The sequence below is a fragment of the Lingula anatina genome, chromosome 5 (assembly GCF_051362555.1).
Source record: "Lingula anatina isolate TDL-2025a chromosome 5, LinAna3.0, whole genome shotgun sequence".
Taxonomy (NCBI): domain Eukaryota; kingdom Metazoa; phylum Brachiopoda; class Lingulata; order Lingulida; family Lingulidae; genus Lingula; species Lingula anatina.
The window spans coordinates 7387332-7409730 of NC_141771.1; the positions used below are offsets into that span (position 1 = coordinate 7387332).

Sequence of the window (22399 nt, forward strand, 5' to 3'; positions counted from 1 at the left end):
AGATTACATTTACATAATATCTAGACAAACCACAGACGTCAGCTGAAGCATGTCAGTGGGAACGGTTGGTTTCACTTTTAACATTTACAGGAATGTGAAAAATTACATCAAGATGAATATGAATAATATTAGATAATAAGGAAATTATGAATGAGCAAAATTGCATTTGAATCCCAGTAGCCAAACAATAAAAAAATGAATACCCCTGTGATATCCATGCTGAACACTTAATATAATAATAATAATAATAATAATAATATGGTACTGGTAACAGTATAGTTTTTCCATTGTAGAAAAGATGCTGGTACTGAGTGTCTATGGGGAAGGTTTGGATAATGGTGCGACATTATTGATGAAGCTGTCTTGATGGATGGACGAATTGACTTCCAGGAGCAGGTAATATAATAACATTTTATTGCACCTAGATACACATATACCTATCACTGTCATATGCAGTCATCTAAAAGAACCCCTATGCTGATGTTCACTATTATATTAATTAATTTGATATTTTGATTTTACTTGTGCTATAGCTGAATGGTGTTCATATTGTGTATTTTTTTTTAATGTGGATGTTTCATTGATTTGGTTTAAAATCATTTTTTAGTATTAACCCATTTTGATGTCCCTACTGTAATGTTCACGTAAATTTTTCTGTGTTAGTTCAGTTCTGCATTAAGTTTGTTTTATTCATTTGTTAAGTATTAATTTGACATTCGTTTCTTGTTTCTGCCACGTCAACTTACAGAGTAAACTCGGGTTCTTAATAAAGTACAGTGAGAGCTGTTACAAGTCCACAACATCATGTTTTATTACTATGTTCAATATAGCATAAAAATTAATAAATTGGCTGCTTTTTCATTCATTTTAATGTATCAGTATACAAGTGACATTTCTTCAAGTATATTCTGTGAAAATAATTTATGAAAACACGGTATTTGATCTTTCACATACAATCAGGTGCTTATACATGCTGGTCAGGGTGCCTTCTCTTCCCATGAACACACCTAAGTTGTACACCCTAATTTTCTGGGTAAGCATCTGGAAAAACAAATCCTCATATCTGATATATTGTACAACTGAGTAACATACAGTTTAAAACATCTGCTTCTAGCATCCTGTCCAAACGTTACAAGTGCGTAATTATATATATTTATACATATATACCATAGTAATAATTGGGATGATTATAAAGCACATTACATCCTGGAAAATGGCTCGTAGAACCAAGATAATATGATGTGTTGATTGCCATAATTGTCTGATTTCCAGTTCCATGTTGACATGGGGGAACTATATAAACTGCAATATGAAAAAAAGCCTAGGAAAACCATCATTTCAGGTGATGATTTTGTCTGGTGTGTGTGTGTGTGTGTGTGTGTGTGTGTGTGTGTGTGTAGAGGGGTATAGGAGTGTGTACATGTATGTGTAAATGAGTGTATGTGTGTGTAAATGAGTGTGTGTGTATGTAAGTGAGTGAGTGTGTACATGTATGTGTAAATGAGTGTATGTGTGTGTAAATGAGTGTGTGTGTGTGTGTGTGTGTGTGTGTGTGTGCGAGTGAGTGAGCGTAAATGAGAGTGTGTGTGTGTGTAAATGCATGTGTGTGTATACATGTGTGTGTGCGCATGCGTGTGTGCATGAGGTAACTTTATAACTTGTAAGTGGATAGCGGAAGCCACTTCAGAATAGCAGGCATTGTATATGACAGATTTTGTCAGGGAATATGTCATTGTCATTGTGATAGCTAAGAACATCTTTGGGAGCGTTGTGTTACAGCTTTAATCAGACATATAGTAGTACAGAACATTTTTGTTGTGGTTCTTGTTTGGTTTGAAGGATGCCTAAAAATTGTATTTAAGTTGGGCATACAGAACTGCATGTGCAAGAATCTTGTTACAGCTTTGCTTAATTATATACTGGTACAAATGCATATAGGTGTATTATTTTGTTATTGGTTATTAAATTTGTTTATTTATTTTTAATATAGGCATTGAGTTTTTTTAAAAATTCATTTTTTTAAATTAAATCTGGGGCTTTTCACAAAAGAACATAAAAAGTCTCAGGGCTATATTATACGCTTAGACTGTTTAAGACAGTTAGCTAACTTACTCTAGCCATGTATACGTAAATTTCTAAATTGAGGGAGTTGTTTTTTTTTTTCGTGAAAAGTGGTCGGACCCTTTTACTTCAAGACCTAAAAGTGCTGTACATGTGCTTCACTGCAAGCTAGTGTAAAACCTAGGATTATATTTTGATTCAGAATGGACCTTTTTTCATTTATGGACTTGGTTTTAAAAATGAGAGGTCAAAAAAATCTCATTAAGCAGTATGTTCGATTCTTTGTGAACGATACTTAGCTTGTTTATAGTCCTAGTAGGCTTAGGATTTTTGGCTGAAAACCAACTTAATTTAAACTTGTGTAATGAGCCCTAGTTGGTTGTAATTGACAATGTGTTAATGTGAGTTGTTACATAAAGTTGTAATTAGTAGACCTGTCAATTTCAGCAAGAGGAAAGAGACTAGGGATGTCTTATTAACACACACATCAAAGTTGTGAGAGGATTGTCCAAAACGGTTCCAGCTGCAGAGGAAGCATCATGGTCTTAGACTGGATAGCTGCTCTGGATAAGAGGTGAGAAATATGCGTAGTTTCAAGTCTGGCAGGTGACATTTTATTTATTTATTTATTTTTTTTTTTCATAATTATATTATTTCATGATGCTTACCATTGTTCATTTAGGTGGATTGTTATTATTTTTTCCTACATGTACATGCTTTTTTTTGTTTTTAAATATTTATGTTTTAAACAGAGGTGAATGTTCAGCTGGTGTGTATGTGTGTGTAATTTATATCCATTTCAGTACTTCCATTTGTATCAACTTGTTTTATCTATGTGTTCAATATTTTGACTTTAATCCCTAGGCTACTGAAAGTGTCAGATTCTGTGATTTGTCATATTAAATTGAAAATATAATTAATACTCTTATTTAACGCAAATGCAGAAGAGGGGACAGTTGGCCAAAGAATAATCTGTCAGTAGTAAAAAAAAAAAGAGTATTGATTACATGTTTGTGTATTTCACTGTAACATATGCATCCACTTGTGTGGATGAAAATGACAATATGAATACAATTTTTTGTGAATATGTTATTAAACAATCACAATGAGTAAGGATATTTACTTATTTACTATTAAAAAAAAAAAGTTTCTATTACTACTATTACTCAATTGCCGATGAGTGCAGCACTGTCTTGTAGATCCCTCCTAGCAAAAGCGGAGGAGAGAAACTGAGCTAGTGAAATAAGGGTTTCTTTTTCTTGACATTTCATAATTAACATATACGTATATTAACATATACTAACCTATTGAATATATTGAGTATTGATTATATCAAGTGTTATAACAGAACACCTTGATTATAAACAAACATAACTTTTAGAACCTTGTTTGGCCAGCTACATGTAAGTGAGTTTCAGCAGCTCCTATTGGGGGCGCCACCAGTTGGTGTGTACAATGTCCAAGTTCAAAATGTACATTTGTACATGCTTTGAATTTGAACTGATGCAAATTACACTTGTACATATAACCCAGCTAGGCATCTAGCCAGCAATTTTAAAGCTGGGGGATCTTTTTTTACTGAAAGAAATGAACCTTTTTTTCTGTGAAACCTAAGCTTTTATTTCAGTTGGTAGATCAAGAGAACTTATAGGGTGGATTTTGATTCAGATTGGACATTTTCTCACCAAAAAAAGCGGTTATTTCTAAACCACCACTAAACCCCCTGCCCATATATATATATAGTTGCCTGCATCCAGTCTGTCTATTGACCCCATGTACTGTGTGTGTATTAAACTCTTCATGTCACAATAATATCCCCAGACAATGATTAGTATAAATTAATAGACCCAGAGGCATGTATCCAAAATGCGCTCTTTCCATGTCACGTAAGGTCATGTTTGCTGACAACTTATAATTGGACTTATATATTATCTTATCTGTAGGGAAGATGTATCCCAGGGGGTCATCTAATTACTTTTTTTGTTTTTTGTTTGTTTGTTTTTTTTTTCTAATTCATGCACATACACGTGAATTAAGATTACATGCTTACATATAATGAAAGGTATAATGAGCATAATTAATAAGTAGCATACATACCGGGTACACTGTATTCTTGATTACACTTACATGTATTCATTTAACAGCAACTAATAATGCAAAATGAAACAGAGAGTAAAAAATTGTTTAAAAAAGTAAAAGATAATTGTAAATAAAAAAAAGATTGTGTGCGTGTATTCATTTAACATCAACTATTATTGCACAATGAAACAGAGAGTAAAAAATTAGGAAAAAAAGATTACTGTAAATAAAAAAAGATTGCGATCATAAGCTTAAATGTAATCTATGTGATAATAATCAACAAATATCTTATGCATATAAAAACTAATTACTTTGAAGCATGTTTCATGAAAAAATTCAATGTGGGACCAAAATGGTAAAAGAGCATGATTGTATGCTGGTATGAACTTAATACATGACATCTACAAATATTTTTTATTTGTCAATAGCATACTTGCATGCACATTAACCAAGCAAATTTCTCATAAATGTCAGCAGTCTTGCCTCGTAAAAACTCACAGGCAAAGACTGCCCTTAAAACCTTTTCAAGACTCTTCCGGTTTGCTTATCCCTAGAGCTGTAACTCGTGGGGGATATGGGATGAGTTTAAATCAACAGGCATATTGGCCGTCTTTCAGCTAATAGTGATTGGCAGCCCCTGGCTGATTCTGTTGAAAAGATTTTTAATTAAAGAACCCATCCAATCAAATTCCTGGCGACAGGCTCTGTTCAGTGTGTGTCACATGGTAATTATAATTAAGATTCGCCCATCGTGGCACAATCTATTACAATCTTTACCTGGACACAGAACATTACCTTTGTGATTAATTAGAATTCAATAGAGTCCTGAGGATGCCTGGATGAGTGTACTGTACTGGAGGAACCTTGTGTGAGGGCAACAAGTTTCCTTGATAGTAAACACATTTATTTGCCAGGAGATACAGCACTGAACATTCACAATGGTCAGTCAGATTGAATTTTTTTTTTTTTTTTTTTTTTTTTTGTAGGGGAGGGGGCAAGAGGAAGAAAGCACACATTTTTTAAAATGGCGAAAATAAAATTTCCAACTTCTGGTTGGTTATGGGAATGGGGGCTACAGGTTTATATGTAAAAGCTGATCAAATTCTACCATATTTTTCATTTAATAAATAAAATTGTCTGGCTTTAACTTGTTCAAATATTTTTCATGAAGCTGTCTACCTTCTCCTTTAAGTCTTGAAGCTCCTCGTATAATATAATTATATATGGAATGTTGGAATTTTTTTAAAATTTAAATGATGGCATACAAAAATACTGTATCTGTGAAATTCATAGTTTTTGCCATTGGAAAAGTTCATGGACATAGTTTGTGTAGCAACAGCAGCATGCACAGCCAATCCTTTAAATCATTTTTCCAATTCTTTTGCTGATGATTGGCATATAATCTGTTATTTAGCACCTTTGGTATGAAACGAAACACAGTATCACTGCATCATGGCAACTGAAGCTCTGCATCCGGTTTTGCTTAATTAATCCCTTTCATGAAACAATTTCACTAATTTTATCTTCATATTTTCTTAATTGTTATATATGTAGATGTCTTGATCTTGTTTTCTAGAACAACTGTAAGTTTTGATGAGTTTCGTGACATACCAGTAGATATGCCTTATTAGTTAACTCTTATAGCATTTAGTTACTGAAACCAATTCACACTTTTTTTTTGTAAAATTAAGGCCAAATTCAGTATAAAGTAGTAATTCATCCATCATTGTTTGATTGAGTCCCATTGCTATAATGGTTTGTTCAGGCAGCAAGTGTTGAGGAGAATATCATGGTTACCTGAGACCTAGTTGTAAAAAAAAAAAAAAAAATATATATATATATATATATATATATATATATATATATATATATATATATATATATATATATTAATATATAAAGTTTTAAGGCTTAGCCACAACAGCTAAAATTAGGTAGAACATTTGGTGTATTTTTATTTTTACAGTTCTAATTAATGTTGTTCTGTAATGAATGTAACAGTTCGAGAACTGTTTTTTGGGAAGTCCTTCAGAATGTACTAGAACATATTAAGAACATTTTTCATTAAAAGAGAAAAACATTATGTTCTAGGACAGATTGAGTACCAAATTTTCACACGGGGTCTGAGATTTATCCAAAGTTGAGATTAAATAATTGTTGTTGACGTACTTAGCAATTTTCTTTGGCACAATTTAGAGTTTTAAATTTTACAGTTCGTGTCCAACACCTAAATTGCTGCCATATGTCTTTCATTTTACATATGGTTCATTTTCATTTAGTAGAAAGCACTGACTTTGATACAATCTATAGCTTTGGCATGTTGTCACAAGCAGAGCATTGTCACACCTAATACACTATTAGAACAATTATGGCAGTTTGTTGAGACCAGTTTAAATGCATTAGGTTGTGATGGTAGGTTTTTTGGAATTTCCTCTCAAAGTGCCAAAGCAGACATCATAAGCATCTCTTGTCAATTGTTTAACCTGAACTTACATGAATAAAGAAGCATTAATTGCTAATGACTATTTGTTTTTATCTAAAAAAATGCAACAACCAACGCAATGCTGTGTTGGTCCATGTCACAAACAGCAGTAACGTAATCCACACATCCCCACAAACACATTTGTACGCAATGCAAATAAGTGATTGGGAGTTGAAGCTCATTAGTACGTACCAGAATAGATTTTTTAGTATGCAGGCAGGCAGCCGGCCTTTTATTTCACACAGCTTAATTGACTCACTTGTGATGTATGCATACAATGAGCAGGTGCATTGTCTAATGGTATGGACATTTTTGAAAGTCACCAGATTTTCAGCGTATAGTCCTGCCGAGGTTAAATGTATACTAGAACGCTGTTCTTTAACGCTGTCTGTTTTAAAGGCTTCTGGCTATTATAGGTGCATGGAGAGATTTGGAAAGTTATCATGATCTGTTTTCATTTGTGGCTTGTCTGGATTAGGATTTGTTGTCGTGATGGTAAACAGTGTAATATACAGAGTTTTACCATTGGCTGCTAGGATTATCATCTTGCAAGTGTACCAGGTACAAGTATTGATGAATTTGTAGTGCAAACTGCATAGTTGAAGAGCACACGAGATGAAAAAAAAAAGTTTAATGATATCAAGTCTTCCTATGTACACTTGCAGCAGAGACACTGTTGGAAACTTTGGATTGTGAAACAGTGAAGATTCATCATATTCTGATATTTGATTCAAAGTGTGCAAGTATTCGTTACAGATTTTAAAGGCAGTGTTGAAAAGAGAAGGACCATTCAGGAATACGTAGTGGTTCTATAACTGCGATGTTTTCATTATGAGGGAATTGGGACTTTAACCAGTCCATATCCAAGTGTTTTGCTTGATTTTTTTATTTTTTCAATTTTATTTTAAGATTTACTTCAGGAGTAGCACATTCATTGTAAATGAGGAGTGAAAGGAGTTAAAAGTCTGTGGGACATAAAAAACACCCATTTCAATCTAACCTGATAAAATATATATGTCATGAGTACCAGCATCTGCAGACTAGTGTGCATACAATGTAAAATGCACAGTGTATAATATTTATAAATACTGGTGGAATAACAAACATAGCTTGAGCAGGACTAGATACTTGTTTTTTTCACATTCTGTTTATTTAAGCTGTGTATTTGAGACAAGACAAGAGAGATCTAGGAGGAAAATATTACTTGACTTTACAATAGATCCAGCCTATTGGGATTTTAGCTTCGTCTGTGCTGGGTATTTACGTTATTTAGTACATGGATATACATGTACCCAATGTGGCAGTAATCCCTATTACAAATACCATGTATGGGACACTATTTACAAGGAAGTGAACTTGAGAACCAATGCCTTAATTTTGCTGAAGGTTTTTTTCTGCATTAATGTGACAGCCAGTCTATAATTACATTTTCAACTTGGCTGTTTTGGCACCCTCCCTCTGCCTGGAGTATTGGACATGGGCTCCAAGCATACTGGTTTTCACACTGGTGTAAGAGCCACTGGGCGCCCCAAGTGGACCGACTGCTTGGACAAAAGGTAAAGTCTGAGAAATGTGGGCTTAGGAAATGGGGATGTTAAGGAAATTAAAGGGGGGATGGAGTAAATTAAAGGAACTTTTTTGTGCTTTGTCACTCCTCTCTACCTACTGCATATGCCCTTATTTTGCTATAATCTGATAAGGTTTGATAAGTGAACAATTAGGTTCAAAACTAAATATTTAACTAAGTATTTAAGGATCTTTAATTTGGCCAAAGGAGACAGGTGGAAGAAGATTTTTTTTCCCTTGACCTCTACAAACCCATGTATCTTTACATATACATGCATGCACACACTACCAGTATACTATTACCTACTCCATGCACACACACACCTCTACTCCCCGTACACACTCCTACACCACCTCCTGCACACACGCACACACACACACACACACACACACACCTATACCCTCCCACACACACACCTATACCCCCCGACACACACACACACACACACATACACACACGTACTGCGTTAATCCAGAATGCATGCACACCAAAACAAAGTTTACTTTCTGTGAGGTCATCAGACAACCCAATCAATTCACCAGGCCTTAGGCCAAGTGTCTCTGTAAATATCTCACCACTTGGTACAGGGAAACTCCACATTTAATTTCCTTAATAAAGAAAATTGTATGCATTGGAGCCAGATTTACAAAAACCTTTGACTTTTTCCGCGTTACAAGGCTTGTGGGCTTAATCTTTTTTCTGTGATCCACGCGTCAAGAATTGATTAACAATGCCTTAATGTCAGCATTCATAAATGCAAGATGACTAAGAAAGCAGCCCCCTAGCTCCACCCACCTTTTAGTAGCTAACTCCTTCTTAATTAAAAAGCCAAAATCATATTGACTTCTGTTTAGATATTTTGTAAATAGATTTTCTGGCAAGTAAAGCTAATAAACCAGTAATGATGGCCTTATCTGATGAATATATAAGTAAGGTGTACATGCAGCTTGGCTCACTTTTAGCATTTAATTCTCTTCAGAGATCAATGTAACCTTGTTTGCTTTATGAATTTTGAATAATGTATCTATTTTCACCTGGCCATAGATTTAGAATAGAAGGGCGCTTGGTTTAACATACTATAGTAAGTAAGGGATTCATGTTGTTGTAGCTCTATTGACGACCTTGTGAAAGAAAAACAGAAATATTGACTGGACAGCAACTTACAGTTAAAAAAAAAAGGTTGAGAACAACGAAGTCTCTGCAACAGACTGCCATTTGTTGTAGTTCACTGTGCCAGTTAAGAAGTAAGAAATAGTAGAACTGATAGAATTTTCTTATTATTTAAGAAAGCTTGAGAATTACATGCAGTCTGATTGGCACTTACAATTTATATTTCTTTTCTTTTTTTTTTTGTTTGTGCCTCACTCTCTCACTTGGCCACTTTGATAATAGTAACTGTAAAGTTATTTACCCCTCCCCCTTTTCTCCACATTGTTCATCCACCTACTTCCTCCCAGCCACCCTCCCCCCCCCCCCAAATAAAAAAAAGAAACAAGACATCAATTAATAAAATGACTCTCTATTTGATATTGGTGGTGGTAGATTATATATGTATATATATATATATATATATATATATATATATATATATATATATATATATATAATATAAGCCCTTTTCCTCTTAGCCACTCTAACTACGTAAGAGTTGTGTTACCCAGCAAACCAAATCCCATAAAATCATGAGTCCTCATGAAACGCCAATTCACTTCTAGATAAGCCGAGCCTAGATCATTATTTACTCATAGCGAGCTGTTATCACGCTGACAGGGCTAAATGCTGTTTACGATAGTGGAATAATGTTGATGTTGCTAGCATAAGGTTTTAAATTGTTTGAACACGAGCGTGTGCTGGCATACGTCTCCGCTGAGGTCACTTCAATAAAATGCGCGAGCATGCAAATGGTGTTTGTTTATGCATTTTGTTACTAATGCATATAAGAAACCACCCCCATGCTTTGACAGATGAAGTATACATAAAAGGAAATTAAAGGTTACATGGATTCTATAGTTGTTATTCAAAAACAATAAATATGATGTTTATTGACCTTTTATATCTATTAATAATGACCTGAGGGCTATTGGGAAATGACAAGGCTACTTATAGAGGTTATTTGTGTCAGGTTAAGTGAAGATAAGTATTATGTTAGCAATTACATAATAATATTATTTTGTTTTAGTCTAGTCAGTATATCTGCTATATTTGCCATGCACACGGTCTTAATCTTCTCAATTACATGTAACATTCAAACCAAAAGAATGTTCTTGTAAAGGGATGAAAATATCAAATAATTTTTTCCCTTGTCACACTGCAGCTCCTTCGAAAGTTGCATTAGATGTCATAAACTCATTTAGTATGAGCTGAAATAAATGAACAGTTATATGGTGAAAGGAATAATTACACAGGTATATAATAGCATGCATGCCTATTATGATAGTGGTTCACTGAATTGAATATATTTTCACTTATTTCTGTAGCTTAATTGTATGTCTTCAGCAACAGATGCCTTTTTAGTGGTACCCGTACAGTTTACTATTGGGTTATTATTTTTCAAATATTAAGTCATTCTGATGTGAAATCTTTGATACAGTACATCAGTTATCTAATATTCTATCATTCACACATGCAAAAGAGCACATGCTTAATTAATTAAGGCATGAAAAGCATATCATGCATGCAATTACGAAATTGCCATAATATCATATTAATATATGGCCCAAAAAATTGTCATTTATAATTTGTCTTTCAGCTAAATTGCACGAAATCTGTAACCTGCTTCCTGTTAGATTTATATCTTACTTGGAAATCCCTCATCTCTCTTCTTTATTAACTGAGTGTGATAATTTGATATTGGTGGTGGTAGATTTCCAAAGATACGTAGTTTTTTTTTTGAGGCACAGGTGTATACATGCTCTTCGTAAATTTGCAATTATACTTTGAAAACATTTATCTAGTATTCTTGGTGACTGTAATTTGATATTGGTTGTGGCAGATATCTGAAGTCGTTCCCTAAAGATCTCAGTATGTACACCATTTTCCAGGACTTATTGCATTTCTGTGTACCTTATAAAACATGCCTGAGTCTTTGAAGTCTTTAGCTGGCAAATTATTGCCATGAAATACCCCATGAAAATGATTTTGCTCAGATTTTCAATAGAAAAGTATCAGAACATTTGATTTTTTAACAGGAGAAAAATGCTCTTTTGCCTTAAGATTTTTTTGTGGCCCTTGTCACAGTGATTTTTTAAAGATTTTATTTGATTGCATTCAGCGAGAGTCCCTGTGGAATTAGTGCGCTGTAGCTGGGTGGATAAATACATTGTGAATGGACCCTTATACATTTTATTTAGTGTAAGAGTGAAAACCTGTGAGACTATTGATTCAGTGATTTCATTGCTGGTTGCCTCGATCAAGCTTCATGACAGACATTAAATGAAGTGCACTTGAAGAAATGGCTTTATTTAGCCTGAACGTTGTGAATTGTGAAGAAACTGAATAGATCATGTGCACTTTAAGAATCTTTAAGTGCCAGTGACACCAGTTTATATATATATATATATATATATATATATATATATATATATATATATATATATATAATATGTAATTCATTTGAATCAGGCCTGTGGGGAGGGGTGGGGGAGGGGGGCTAGAAAGAACTGCCCTCTTAGCTCTAAATCATAATTCCGTCTACCATTATCAATATAGGTTCCATGCCTGATTTTCTCACATTGTGTCCACAAATTTAAGGTCACCGTGGTAAAAAGGATTTTTTTCAGAATAAGCCCCCCCCCCCTTTGAAATTTCTGGTTAGCTGATGGCACGCTTCCAGTAGATGCAGACAGCATCAGCAAAAAAAAAAAAAAAAAAGAAAATGACATTGTTTTCAACATCCTATGTTATGTGATGCAGATCAATCAGATCTAAGAAAACAGATTGATTTAAAAGTGCATTAGAGCTTATACTGAAGCTGGGTGTCCAGGAGATTAGTCTTTATTGCCTCTGTCTTCATACCTTATATATATAGCTACTGGTGCACAGTTACACAGTGTTAGGTTTAATGAAAAGGCACCTGGATTTGTGGGTTGATGAAAATAATGTTTCAGCACCTGAGATCGATGTACTGTACTGGTATGGTAGTGACTCACACTTTCAAATAGGCAAAATTGTGAATTTTGGGCTGAATTATACAGGTACTTATTTCTATAGGTCTTAAATTCAAAGTTGAAGAGCCGGCCATCTTTTAGTTCTCTTTTATACTGTAAAAACACCACAACTGCTATATAGATATATTATTATAGTGATTTGAAAATCATGTTTTAGATGATTGATTATTTTTCCCCCTTGAAAAGATGAGAGATGCCAATTAATCTCTGGAAATACAAAATCTGGAGTTTCTAAAATTTTGCTCAGTGGGAGAGAGGGGGAGTTTGGTTATTGCCGTTGTGCTCGGGGGGGGGGGGGGGGGGGGGGGGGACCAATCTCTCATCTCAACACCCCTCCCCCACCCCACAAACAATTAGAAGAGGATTATGAAGCTGATGGTGGTGCAAATTTCCAAAGTGGCTTTTATCAGGGAGATTTGGCTACTCATACTGGAGACCGAGAGATTTGTTCTGTATCAGGGAGACTCCCGGATTATCTCGGAGAGTTGATCAGTATGAAAGATCGAGTTATTACCGTATGCTAACTGGGCTGCCGCTTCACAGCAAATAACGACAGAATCCCAGACACAAAATGAGATAAAATAGACATATAGTATCAGCTATTGCACTTAATAGACACCATTAAGTGAATGCTTCTTCATTCTCTTTGATAATTCATCACTCTGAACACAGACAACTTACGGAATTGAGAGATTGGTGATAGATTACTGAATCTGCATGTTGAATGTTGCAAAGAAAGATGTGAGGAAAAACTATCATAAGGTTGTCACAGACTAAATTGATAGCAGATAGATCATACAGCCTGTACTTGAAACCCAGCATATAATCTTTATTGCTACCCACTCCAGGCATGTTGATATGTGCGTGCTTGTCCTGCACTGAGGGTACTTAGATACAAATAGAGATAGGTGGCTGTGTGATTTTTTTTTTTTTTTGAAATTTAAATATTTACTAGTATATGAACAGCACAATTTTACATGGGGTATTTTGATTCCCTGGAACTTGATCATGTATATGACAGATGCAAGCTAGGTAAACTGTTACTGTGCTGGTCAGTGGTTAATCATAAACAAATATCTAAAAAAAATATCGCAGCATGCTACTCTGTTCCTGTTAGAGAACATATACAAATAACATATCAGTTCATCTGCAAAACAGTTTAACATATACCAGTAAGACAAAGTAGAAAGGAATGACACAAAATGGCAATCTTGAAGGATATATCGTAAGTCTAGACTTATATACACAGACAGTTAGCAATTTTGGAAGATATTATAACACAAATGGATAACACTGAAGGATATAAATAGTTTTACATAACATACTGTAGTACAGATCACATTGCAGGATAGAAGACAGACATCATACTGAAGGGCAGCACACCATGTAGCACAGAGGGATAACATGTATGTATGTTGATATAACACAACAGGATAATAGTAAGGGATAACAGATAAGGTATATGGCAATTAAGGATAACTGATGGATAACACTAAGGATAACTGATGTATAACACTAAGGATAACTGATGGATAACACGGATAGGTGACCACTCATGACCACGCATTAAGGACGATATTGACACACACGAGTACGTGTGAGGTGGATAACTGCTGGGTGCATGTAGACTGTCTGATGATGTCACTGAATCTCATTCAGGTTTGGTTTAATTGCCTATACTGTCATTGTGAGGTTTTATAAAAGGATGATAATTTTATTGTAAAAATTAAAAAGAATTACTTGTACATTAAGTGCCACTAGAAGGTTTTTTTAATAACCCTTATAGGAGCGAATTTATTGATCTGAGATAATAAGGAGTTTGTTTGCAACAACATATGCGACATGACAAGACTTACTGAGGGAATTGCTCCCTGCAGGATTGTGGAAGTGAATTAGACCTACAAAGGGGAAAACTAAACAAATTATTATCCCACTCAAGGTGCGTGACTTGTTTATGAATGGTATCAGTTGTCTAACTGTACGTGTGACTTGATGCAATACTCCCTTGTTCAATTAAGACTGTTATGAAAATATCACCGTTCATTGTCTGAGCACTGGCATTTCAGACAGTATTGTAGATATACATATATTATCATTTACGTAACCAGTTTTGTATGTATGTACTTTTGTTTAAGGAAGCACTGTTGTTAAATACATATCAGTGACGATAAGCCAATTGAAAGTAAACTGAACTTTTAACAAAACATAATAGAATAATTGAAAACTGATGCCACTGAACCTGAAGAATTATTGTCTTTGCAAAGACAAAACTGTCTGAACTCGAACAAAGCGATGACTTGCTGTACAGTGTACATGTGCTAAATGTACTTGTGACAATTAAGAAACATTGTTTAAGATGTGACGCCATTCAGTCAGTCAAGTGTGGTCGCACTGCACCAAGACGTATTAAATATTTACCAGGAAAGAAAACAGGATATGGTTTTTAGGATCTTGTTTCCTGCCTACGTGTCTTCATTGTATAAACCTCACCTATCCGTCATTGATGAGAAATTTTTAAGTTTCGCAGGAAACAGGAAACAAGCAAGACTACCCTGAAAAGATAACAATTTACTGGCCCGTAACCAGAGTGGGTGTTGTATGAACCGGCCTTTTTAATTGTCAGGATAAGAACCCCACCGGGTAAAATTTGATCTATGTAAAAGATCCACTTTTTCAGAAACACCCCCCCCCCCCCTTTTGAAATTGCTGGCTACAGGCCTGGTTCAGTACAATGTCCTTATTAGCAGTAGCTGACACGTACTGCAGATTTGTATTTATAGTTGACAACTGATGCTATATATGAACCCAAAGAACTGTTGCTTTAATTAAGATAAAAATGCCTGAACCCAAACAAAACATATACAGGTGTTGATGATAATTCTGTTAGATGAAAACGTATCGACAGATACTATATAAAACAAGCTAGCACAATATATGCCATTGATTTGAAAGTACATGTAAGCTAAATGAATGTAACACGAAGCATTCTAAATGTAGAATTAAGATACCTGTATTTATCCATACGGAATGACAGATCACTGCTGTCACTGAATTAAATTGTTGTCATTTTAAGGCTAATCATGAAGTAAAGCAGCAATTAACTGATGTCACCTCCCAATGGTTTGTATGTCATAGGCAACAACTGGGAATTGAATGTGTTATTGTAAGTGTAGACAGTGCTAATTCATATCTCGTAGAATAACAGTGGATGAATATCAATGAACTCAGCAGTTGCTGTACAGAATATATATCTTGCTCTTCTGTATGTGGTTCAGCCTGTTGTGCTGGACTTAAAGGGAAACACTTGGGTTTCACAGAGCTGAAGTAAATATTCAAGGAACTTGTAGGCAGTTTTTTTCAATATCTTGTGAAGAACACAATAATGTGTCAATGTGTAATGGTTGAAGAGTGGTAACACTCAAGTCTAGCTCTTCAAGTACATGTCTAACAGAGAAGTAAAGTTAATGAACTTGAGCAGTTGCCTCGTTATCTAGTCATTAGTGTAATGCACAGTGTCAATGATACTCCCTAATAAAATTATTGTAAGGTCAGTTTTGTTGAAAACAGGATGAAGCTACTCTTATATTAACAGTTAGAGAACTGAAGTCGATGAACTGACACAGTTGTCTTTATTAAGTGTAACAGAGCCAGTGACCCTTGAATATGAGATTGAATATAAATATGTGTTGCAACCATAGAGATTAACACTTTTGGACACTTGACCAGGGTGGACGCTGCTTGGACACACTTATCTGTTGTCCAGCTTTCTTTCCAAAGTATATGGTGTTTTTATCACCACTGTGCTTTATTCTCTGCCATAAACTGCTGTCAGCTCAGTGAATGGTCTGATGGGATCATAACAAGTTTAAAGCAATCGCCATCACTTGGACAAAATCAGTTGGAGCTCTCACCGTTATTAATTTCGTTTTAAGAACTGCAGATTAATTGCACAACTGTGCTCATTGAGTTGTGTGAAAACAATACTGAGTGTCCAGCTACGAAACAATTGCGGAGTTGATGACCATTAGATAAAAATCATCAAATGAATACTAGTTGCTTAAACAGACTCTGAGGATAAAGCTGACTCCTGACTATGCTGTTTGATGCCAGGGATATTGCAGTGTTAACTCTAAGGTAATGAGACAAAGGATCAGTGTGAAAGTTTTCAAAGTTTGTGGGAAATGTGTAAGAGGTGACACTGTGTTGGATGTGACATTTTGTGTGAAGATTTGGTGGGAAATATGGAGCTTTTATTTATTTTTATTATTATTATTATTTTTTTTTTTTTGTTATGTAGTATATTTGATGTGACATACTTTTGGGTGGGGCCGTGTTAGATGTGACACTGTGTTGGATGTGACATTGTTGAATGTGATACTGTGTTAGATGTGACACTGTGTTGGGTGTGACATTGTTGAATGTGATAATGTGTTAGATGTGACACTGTGTTGGATGTGACATTGTTGAATGTGATACTGTATTAGATGTGACACTGTGTTGGATGTGACATTGTTGATTGTTGTACTGTGTTAGATGTGATACTGTGTTGGATGTGACATTGTTGAATGTTGTACTGTGTTAGATGTGACACTGTGTTGGATGTGACATTGTTGAATGTGATACTGTATTATATGTGACACTGTGTTGGATGTGACATTGTTGATTGTTGTACTGTGTTAGATGTGATACTGTGTTGGATGTGACATTGTTGAATGTTGTACTGTGTTGGATGTGACATTGTTGAATGTTGTACTGTGTTAGATGTGACACTGTGTTGGATGTGACATTGTTGAGTCTAACTGCAGTTGGATCGATCTATGTAGAATGATAGTTTTATTGGGAATTAACCCTATATATATATGGATAATTCTCCAGCTACAAAGTTAATTAAGCCAAATAGACCTTAGCTGATAATCAAAGTTTATATTTCTTTGAAGTTAGATAATCAGGAATAGAGGCATAAGCTTTCGGAAATTGATTTTGCCAATTAGGTGGTATTCCATTTAATGTGATTAACCCACTGTATTGATTATGTTCAGTATATATTTAGCTTTTTTTTCTTTTGTAAGATTAGAATATATATTTTCAAGTTATTATATTTTAATATAGTGTATGCTGACAACAAGAACCACTTTATACAGCTGATTTATAATGTGAATAATGCCAGTTGTTGTTAGACTTCTTCAGATTAGAAAGAATTTTAGGCATGTTTATTACTAGTGCATCAAAATAAACTTGAACATTTACTAAAGCAGCTCAGGTTTCATATAGCAACATACACTCATCTCTATGTAAATGCATGTTTGTCTGTATAGGTGAACATGCATGTTTGCATATGCATGTAATTCTCTCTCTCTCTCTCTCTCTCTCTCTCTCTCTCTTTCTCTGTGTGTGTGTGTGTGTGTGAGTGCTTGGCTGTTTGGGTGAACATGTGTTTGCATGCAGACTATGTGTGCATACAGTGTGTGTGTATGTGTGTGTGCATATATGCACAAAATTGCTGGTACATGTTCACACCAGATCTAACTTAGACTTAGCAAGTAATGCCTATGTACTTCCTTTTACAGTCTTAGTCTTGATATCAATGCAGCATATGTAGAGCGAATTGCCAGTAAAATAGGAATTAGGAAATTGCTTATTTATAAATTAAATTTAATATTCCTTCCTGTAAGACTGAGTTTTGAACAATATGAAACGAGTAATTTCTACATGCCTATGGGAGTCAGTCATAGCTGGGATGGAAAAATGCCAGCATATTTATATATCAGAGGTTGTATGAAATATTTAGTCTTTAATAATGCATTATTAATTGCAAGTAATAGTGTTTATCATGAAATTTTCAAGTATTTTTTCTCAGTGCTTTCTGTACAATTAAATTAGAAAAACCCAAGCAATTTTGCCATCCCTGTCCTCTTTTTTGTACATAGCAAAATTGTTTTACATTTATGGAGCGTAGCAATTTTTTATCACTGTGCTCCCCCAGCTTAATTATGGTAGATTCCAGGACCCACCACACAGTTTTATATTCGTGTCAAAAAAAAAAAAAAATGTCTGTGGGTAGAAACAGCACACATCATCACTGTGCCTTGATTCTCTTTCAACAAGAACATTTAAGCAAAGAATATGTCATAAGAAATAATTTTAATTACACCCAAAACACCAGAGGCATTTGGTGACAGGGTACTATATAGATACAATATGCTGGTAGATATAAATACTGCTTTTTATATAATAATAAAGTAAAGCCCAGTAAGAGATAAAGGTGCCTGGGAAAGGGGGCATTATGGGTAATAAAGCCGCAAGTACTCTAAATAAAGCTAGGGTTACGTAACAGCGAAGATAGATGAGACTTTATTATCACATAGAACACATCTGCACACAATCCCTGGATCTCACCTAACACAATGTATGATGGCTCTTGTTGCTATGGTTGCAGGCCATGTGATCGCTCAGGCCAGGACCTGGATGCTATCTACTCCAGGCTCAAGGATGTGAGGGCTTTTGAAAAATTCCACCCCATGTTGCTACAACAGATCTGTTACTATGGTTACTATGAAGATCTAGATCCTGGGATTATATGTGAGTACATATACTGATTGTTATGAGGGTTATATATATATATATATGCATTAAACATTGCATATGTATGTAATTTATTGATTTATTTTTTCAAGTTAGTTATTTGTTTTTTTTTTAATCATAATAATATTGTTTTTATTTTCCAAAACATGAAGTTTCCAATTGGTTTGACAAGTTTTTTTTTTTTTGCTTGCTGCATGCTTTGCTTCAATAAGTAATGGTGACATATGCTTTTATAGCATTTGGGAATTTGTTTCAGAATTTGTCTAACCTTTGGGTGTCAGATAAAAATAAATAAGCATAGAGGAGAAAATGAAATAACAAATGCCAATACAAAGCATTTGTCTACCATTGTTGCAGCAGTGGAGTTATTGTTTGGGTTTATGCCTAATAAGAAAAAATTACAGTAGACTTCTTAGATAAACAAAACGCACATTTTCCCTGACCCTGTAAGTTTAGATTTTACATTCATCGATCAAGAAGTAAGCAACAAGAGTCTTGTATTTCTAAATAGCTTTATTCCCACTGCCTAAGTGCTTAATCTACCTACCACCAGTCCAATTTTTATCCAGCTCTACCTTACATGTCTTATTAAAATATTACCTATAAATTTAACATATTGTCTAGTCTCATGACACAAGCGTCATGAGAGGTGCATGTCATGTTTGGGGGGCGAGGGATACGCTAAGGGGCGCCACCACATCCCTTACAACCCATTTAGCATATTATCTTTATTGAAGCAATTTTGGAAATACTATTAACTGTGGGGAGCAATGACAGCAAAAATCAGGGAAACCACAAAGGAGGAATGTGTTTGAGAAACTGAAATTTTTTTTTCGATGTATGCAAGCATGCATCCATTACCTAGGAAGCCATTTGGAGCATATTTTTAAAAAGAACGTAACTTTTGTGCAAAGAGACCAAGATAACTGAAACTTTGGGAAATGATCATACACATAATGAAATTTAAGACCAGCAAATTTCTTGAAATTTGATGGACCTTTGCAGGATTTACAAAATTTTTATGTTTTCTTTATTTTTGGACACCCTGTATATTACCACCTTTAAAAAGTACCTGCATTGACAAAGCTCTTATGAATAATTAACCAGTGAAGAAAAATATAGGGGTTCATATTGGGAGTTCTGCAATGAAGTAAAGCTTTTCATATGACGGTTTTAAGCTTATTTGATGAATTAAGGTAGGTCTACAGACTATTGTGTATGTGAACATATCTTGATGTAGTTTCATGTGGTATTATCTTTTATTTTAATATTTTTGGAATGAGTCATTGCATGAAAAAAGTGACTTTCTTTGTCACTTCATTGATGCCCCCATTTTGGTGATATTTGGACAATTTTGACTTGTCTCACTATTTATTTATGTATTTATTTATTTATTTATTTATTATTATTATTATTATTATTATTATTTGCACTGTGGTATTTACTGTAGTATCTTCCAATATGAAAAGAAATCACCAGCAAATAAAAAGTGATATAAAACAGTTCTACAAATATTACGAGAAGCATACTGATGTGATTTTTTTTTGTGGAATGAACCTGATGATTTTGGTAATATTATATTAATATTTTCTAAAATTCTCCTTATCCAGTGTTCAGGCAGGGGGATATTGGCACAAACTGGTATGCTGTCTTAACAGGAAGTTTGGAAGTCAGAATCTCAGAGACAGGAAATCAGAAGGTTTGTGACATAGCAACATGTAAAATATTAAGCATAGTTCTCAAATAATGAACTCTGACTTGCTTGAATGGATGTGTAATATAAAAAAAATATGTACAAATTTAGACTGATTGCATCATGTACATTTATGCATGTAATAGAGAGAAGTTACTTAATTGATCAATTTATTATTATCATCATCATCATTATTATTATTATTATTATTATTATTTTGCTCCTTTTATCATGCAAGTAGTTAAATATATGCTTTCATAATGTCTTTGATGAAAATTAATATATCATCAGTAATTGTGTTAGATGTGAAAATCTAGAATGTGCTGGGATGTGATCCTGTGACTTGACATTGTGCTGTGTGCAATATGAGAGAGAAAAGGATGGGAGCATTATTGACCAGTAGTTTATGCCCTTTTTACATCAAGTGGCGTTGTATTCTGCATTACACTAGTATGACTAACCCTAACATGTTATTACTACATTTTCTCCTAACTACCAATCAAAATTAATTGGGGCAAAGAACCTGCCTTTTTGCTGGGAAAAGTTCCACTCTGGGTAAATTTTTTGTCTAGGTTTCATGGTAAAATTTTATTAAGGTTTCATGGTGAAAGGTTCACTTTTTCGGAAAAAGACCCCCCCCCCCCCCTTTTGAAATTTCTGGCTATGGGCCTGCTGTATTATGCAATAGCCAAGCTATTGTGTTGTCTCAGACTGGTTAGATACAGAAAACTGCACTGTTTGCTCAACATGAAATGAGAATAAGATGTCACATGTTAGTTGAGATGCTACTTAGTTATGAATGTTATGGTGCAAGATTGTTAACTATTTGAGCTATTGCTGACTGCATTAGCTGAAATATATTAATGGTGTTTAAAGGAAATTGATACATGCTTTCTAATAAATGGCATTGTGTTAATTATGGTGTGGTGTTAGTTGTGATTTGGCATAGTTCTGTTAGGCCTCATTCAGAATAGGGGACTAACTAGTTCGAGGGTCAAATATGGCGACCCACTACAAGACTTGCCATCTAATCCACTAATAAACATTGTATATATATCCGATGGGGAAGTATTGAAGTGGGTCGGCCATATTTGGCCCTCGGTCTACTTAGGGCCCTATTCTGAATGAGGCCATAGATGTATTGTGTATTCTGTTTGAAAAGATTTGACAGTATACTAAAACAGAGTTGACAGTGTTTTGACACGTTCCAGGATGAAGTCACATTATGCACCTTAATGGCTGGGACAGCCTTTGGCGAGTCCATTTTGAACAACACCCCCCGCCATGCCACTGTGGTAACGGCAGAGTTATGTGAACTGTTACGAGTTGAACAGAAGGATTTTAAGGTGTTGTGGGAGGTAAGAGAAGAAGTATGCTGTAAAATAATATGCCATTCATTTAAAGAGGGACTTCTTGTATTGGGAAAGAATAGGCTAACTGATAGCTCTATTGTGTACAAAAAAAGTATCACAAATGCTACACAGAAATATGTTTTAAATTATTTTAAAATTATGTTTCTGAAACATTGATATTTTTCCCCATTGAGGAGATTGAGTCATTGCTGCAGATTTTGTTAAATAATCCAGGATGGGATACCTTTGACAAAAAATGAATATGAACATAGAGACAGACTACTGGCTCATTGCAATTTACACACCTTGATGAAGAAAAGTGTTTGCTATACCAGTAAGTTGACCTTCAAAACAGAATAATACTTTTATGCCACACCTTTATAATGCACTTCTAACATATAAGGGTGAATGGACTCC

The 22399-nt window shown here is 34.6% G+C and overlaps 1 protein-coding gene across 3 annotated transcripts in view; it reads left to right on the forward strand.

The window, feature by feature from the left end:
• The first annotated feature begins 253 nt into the window (after positions 1 to 253).
• LOC106158702 (rap guanine nucleotide exchange factor 4) overlaps positions 254 to 22399 on the forward strand; it is a 72480-nt gene continuing 50334 nt past the window's right edge. Inside the window, exons 1-7 of one of the 3 annotated variants that reach the window (XM_087013433.1) lie at positions 254 to 396; positions 961 to 1033; positions 1273 to 1342; positions 2509 to 2635; positions 18792 to 18934; positions 20548 to 20636; positions 21842 to 21988. In XM_087013433.1, the coding sequence (XP_086869559.1) occupies positions 2601 to 2635; positions 18792 to 18934; positions 20548 to 20636; positions 21842 to 21988 (414 nt within the window). In that variant the 5' untranslated portion in view covers positions 254 to 396; positions 961 to 1033; positions 1273 to 1342; positions 2509 to 2600. Of the gene's footprint in view, positions 397 to 960; positions 1034 to 1272; positions 1343 to 2508; positions 2636 to 6865; positions 8179 to 16087; positions 16490 to 18791; positions 18935 to 20547; positions 20637 to 21841; positions 21989 to 22399 lie in introns of those variants that run through there. The other 2 variants (XM_087013431.1, XM_087013432.1) reach the window with 2 other exon arrangements.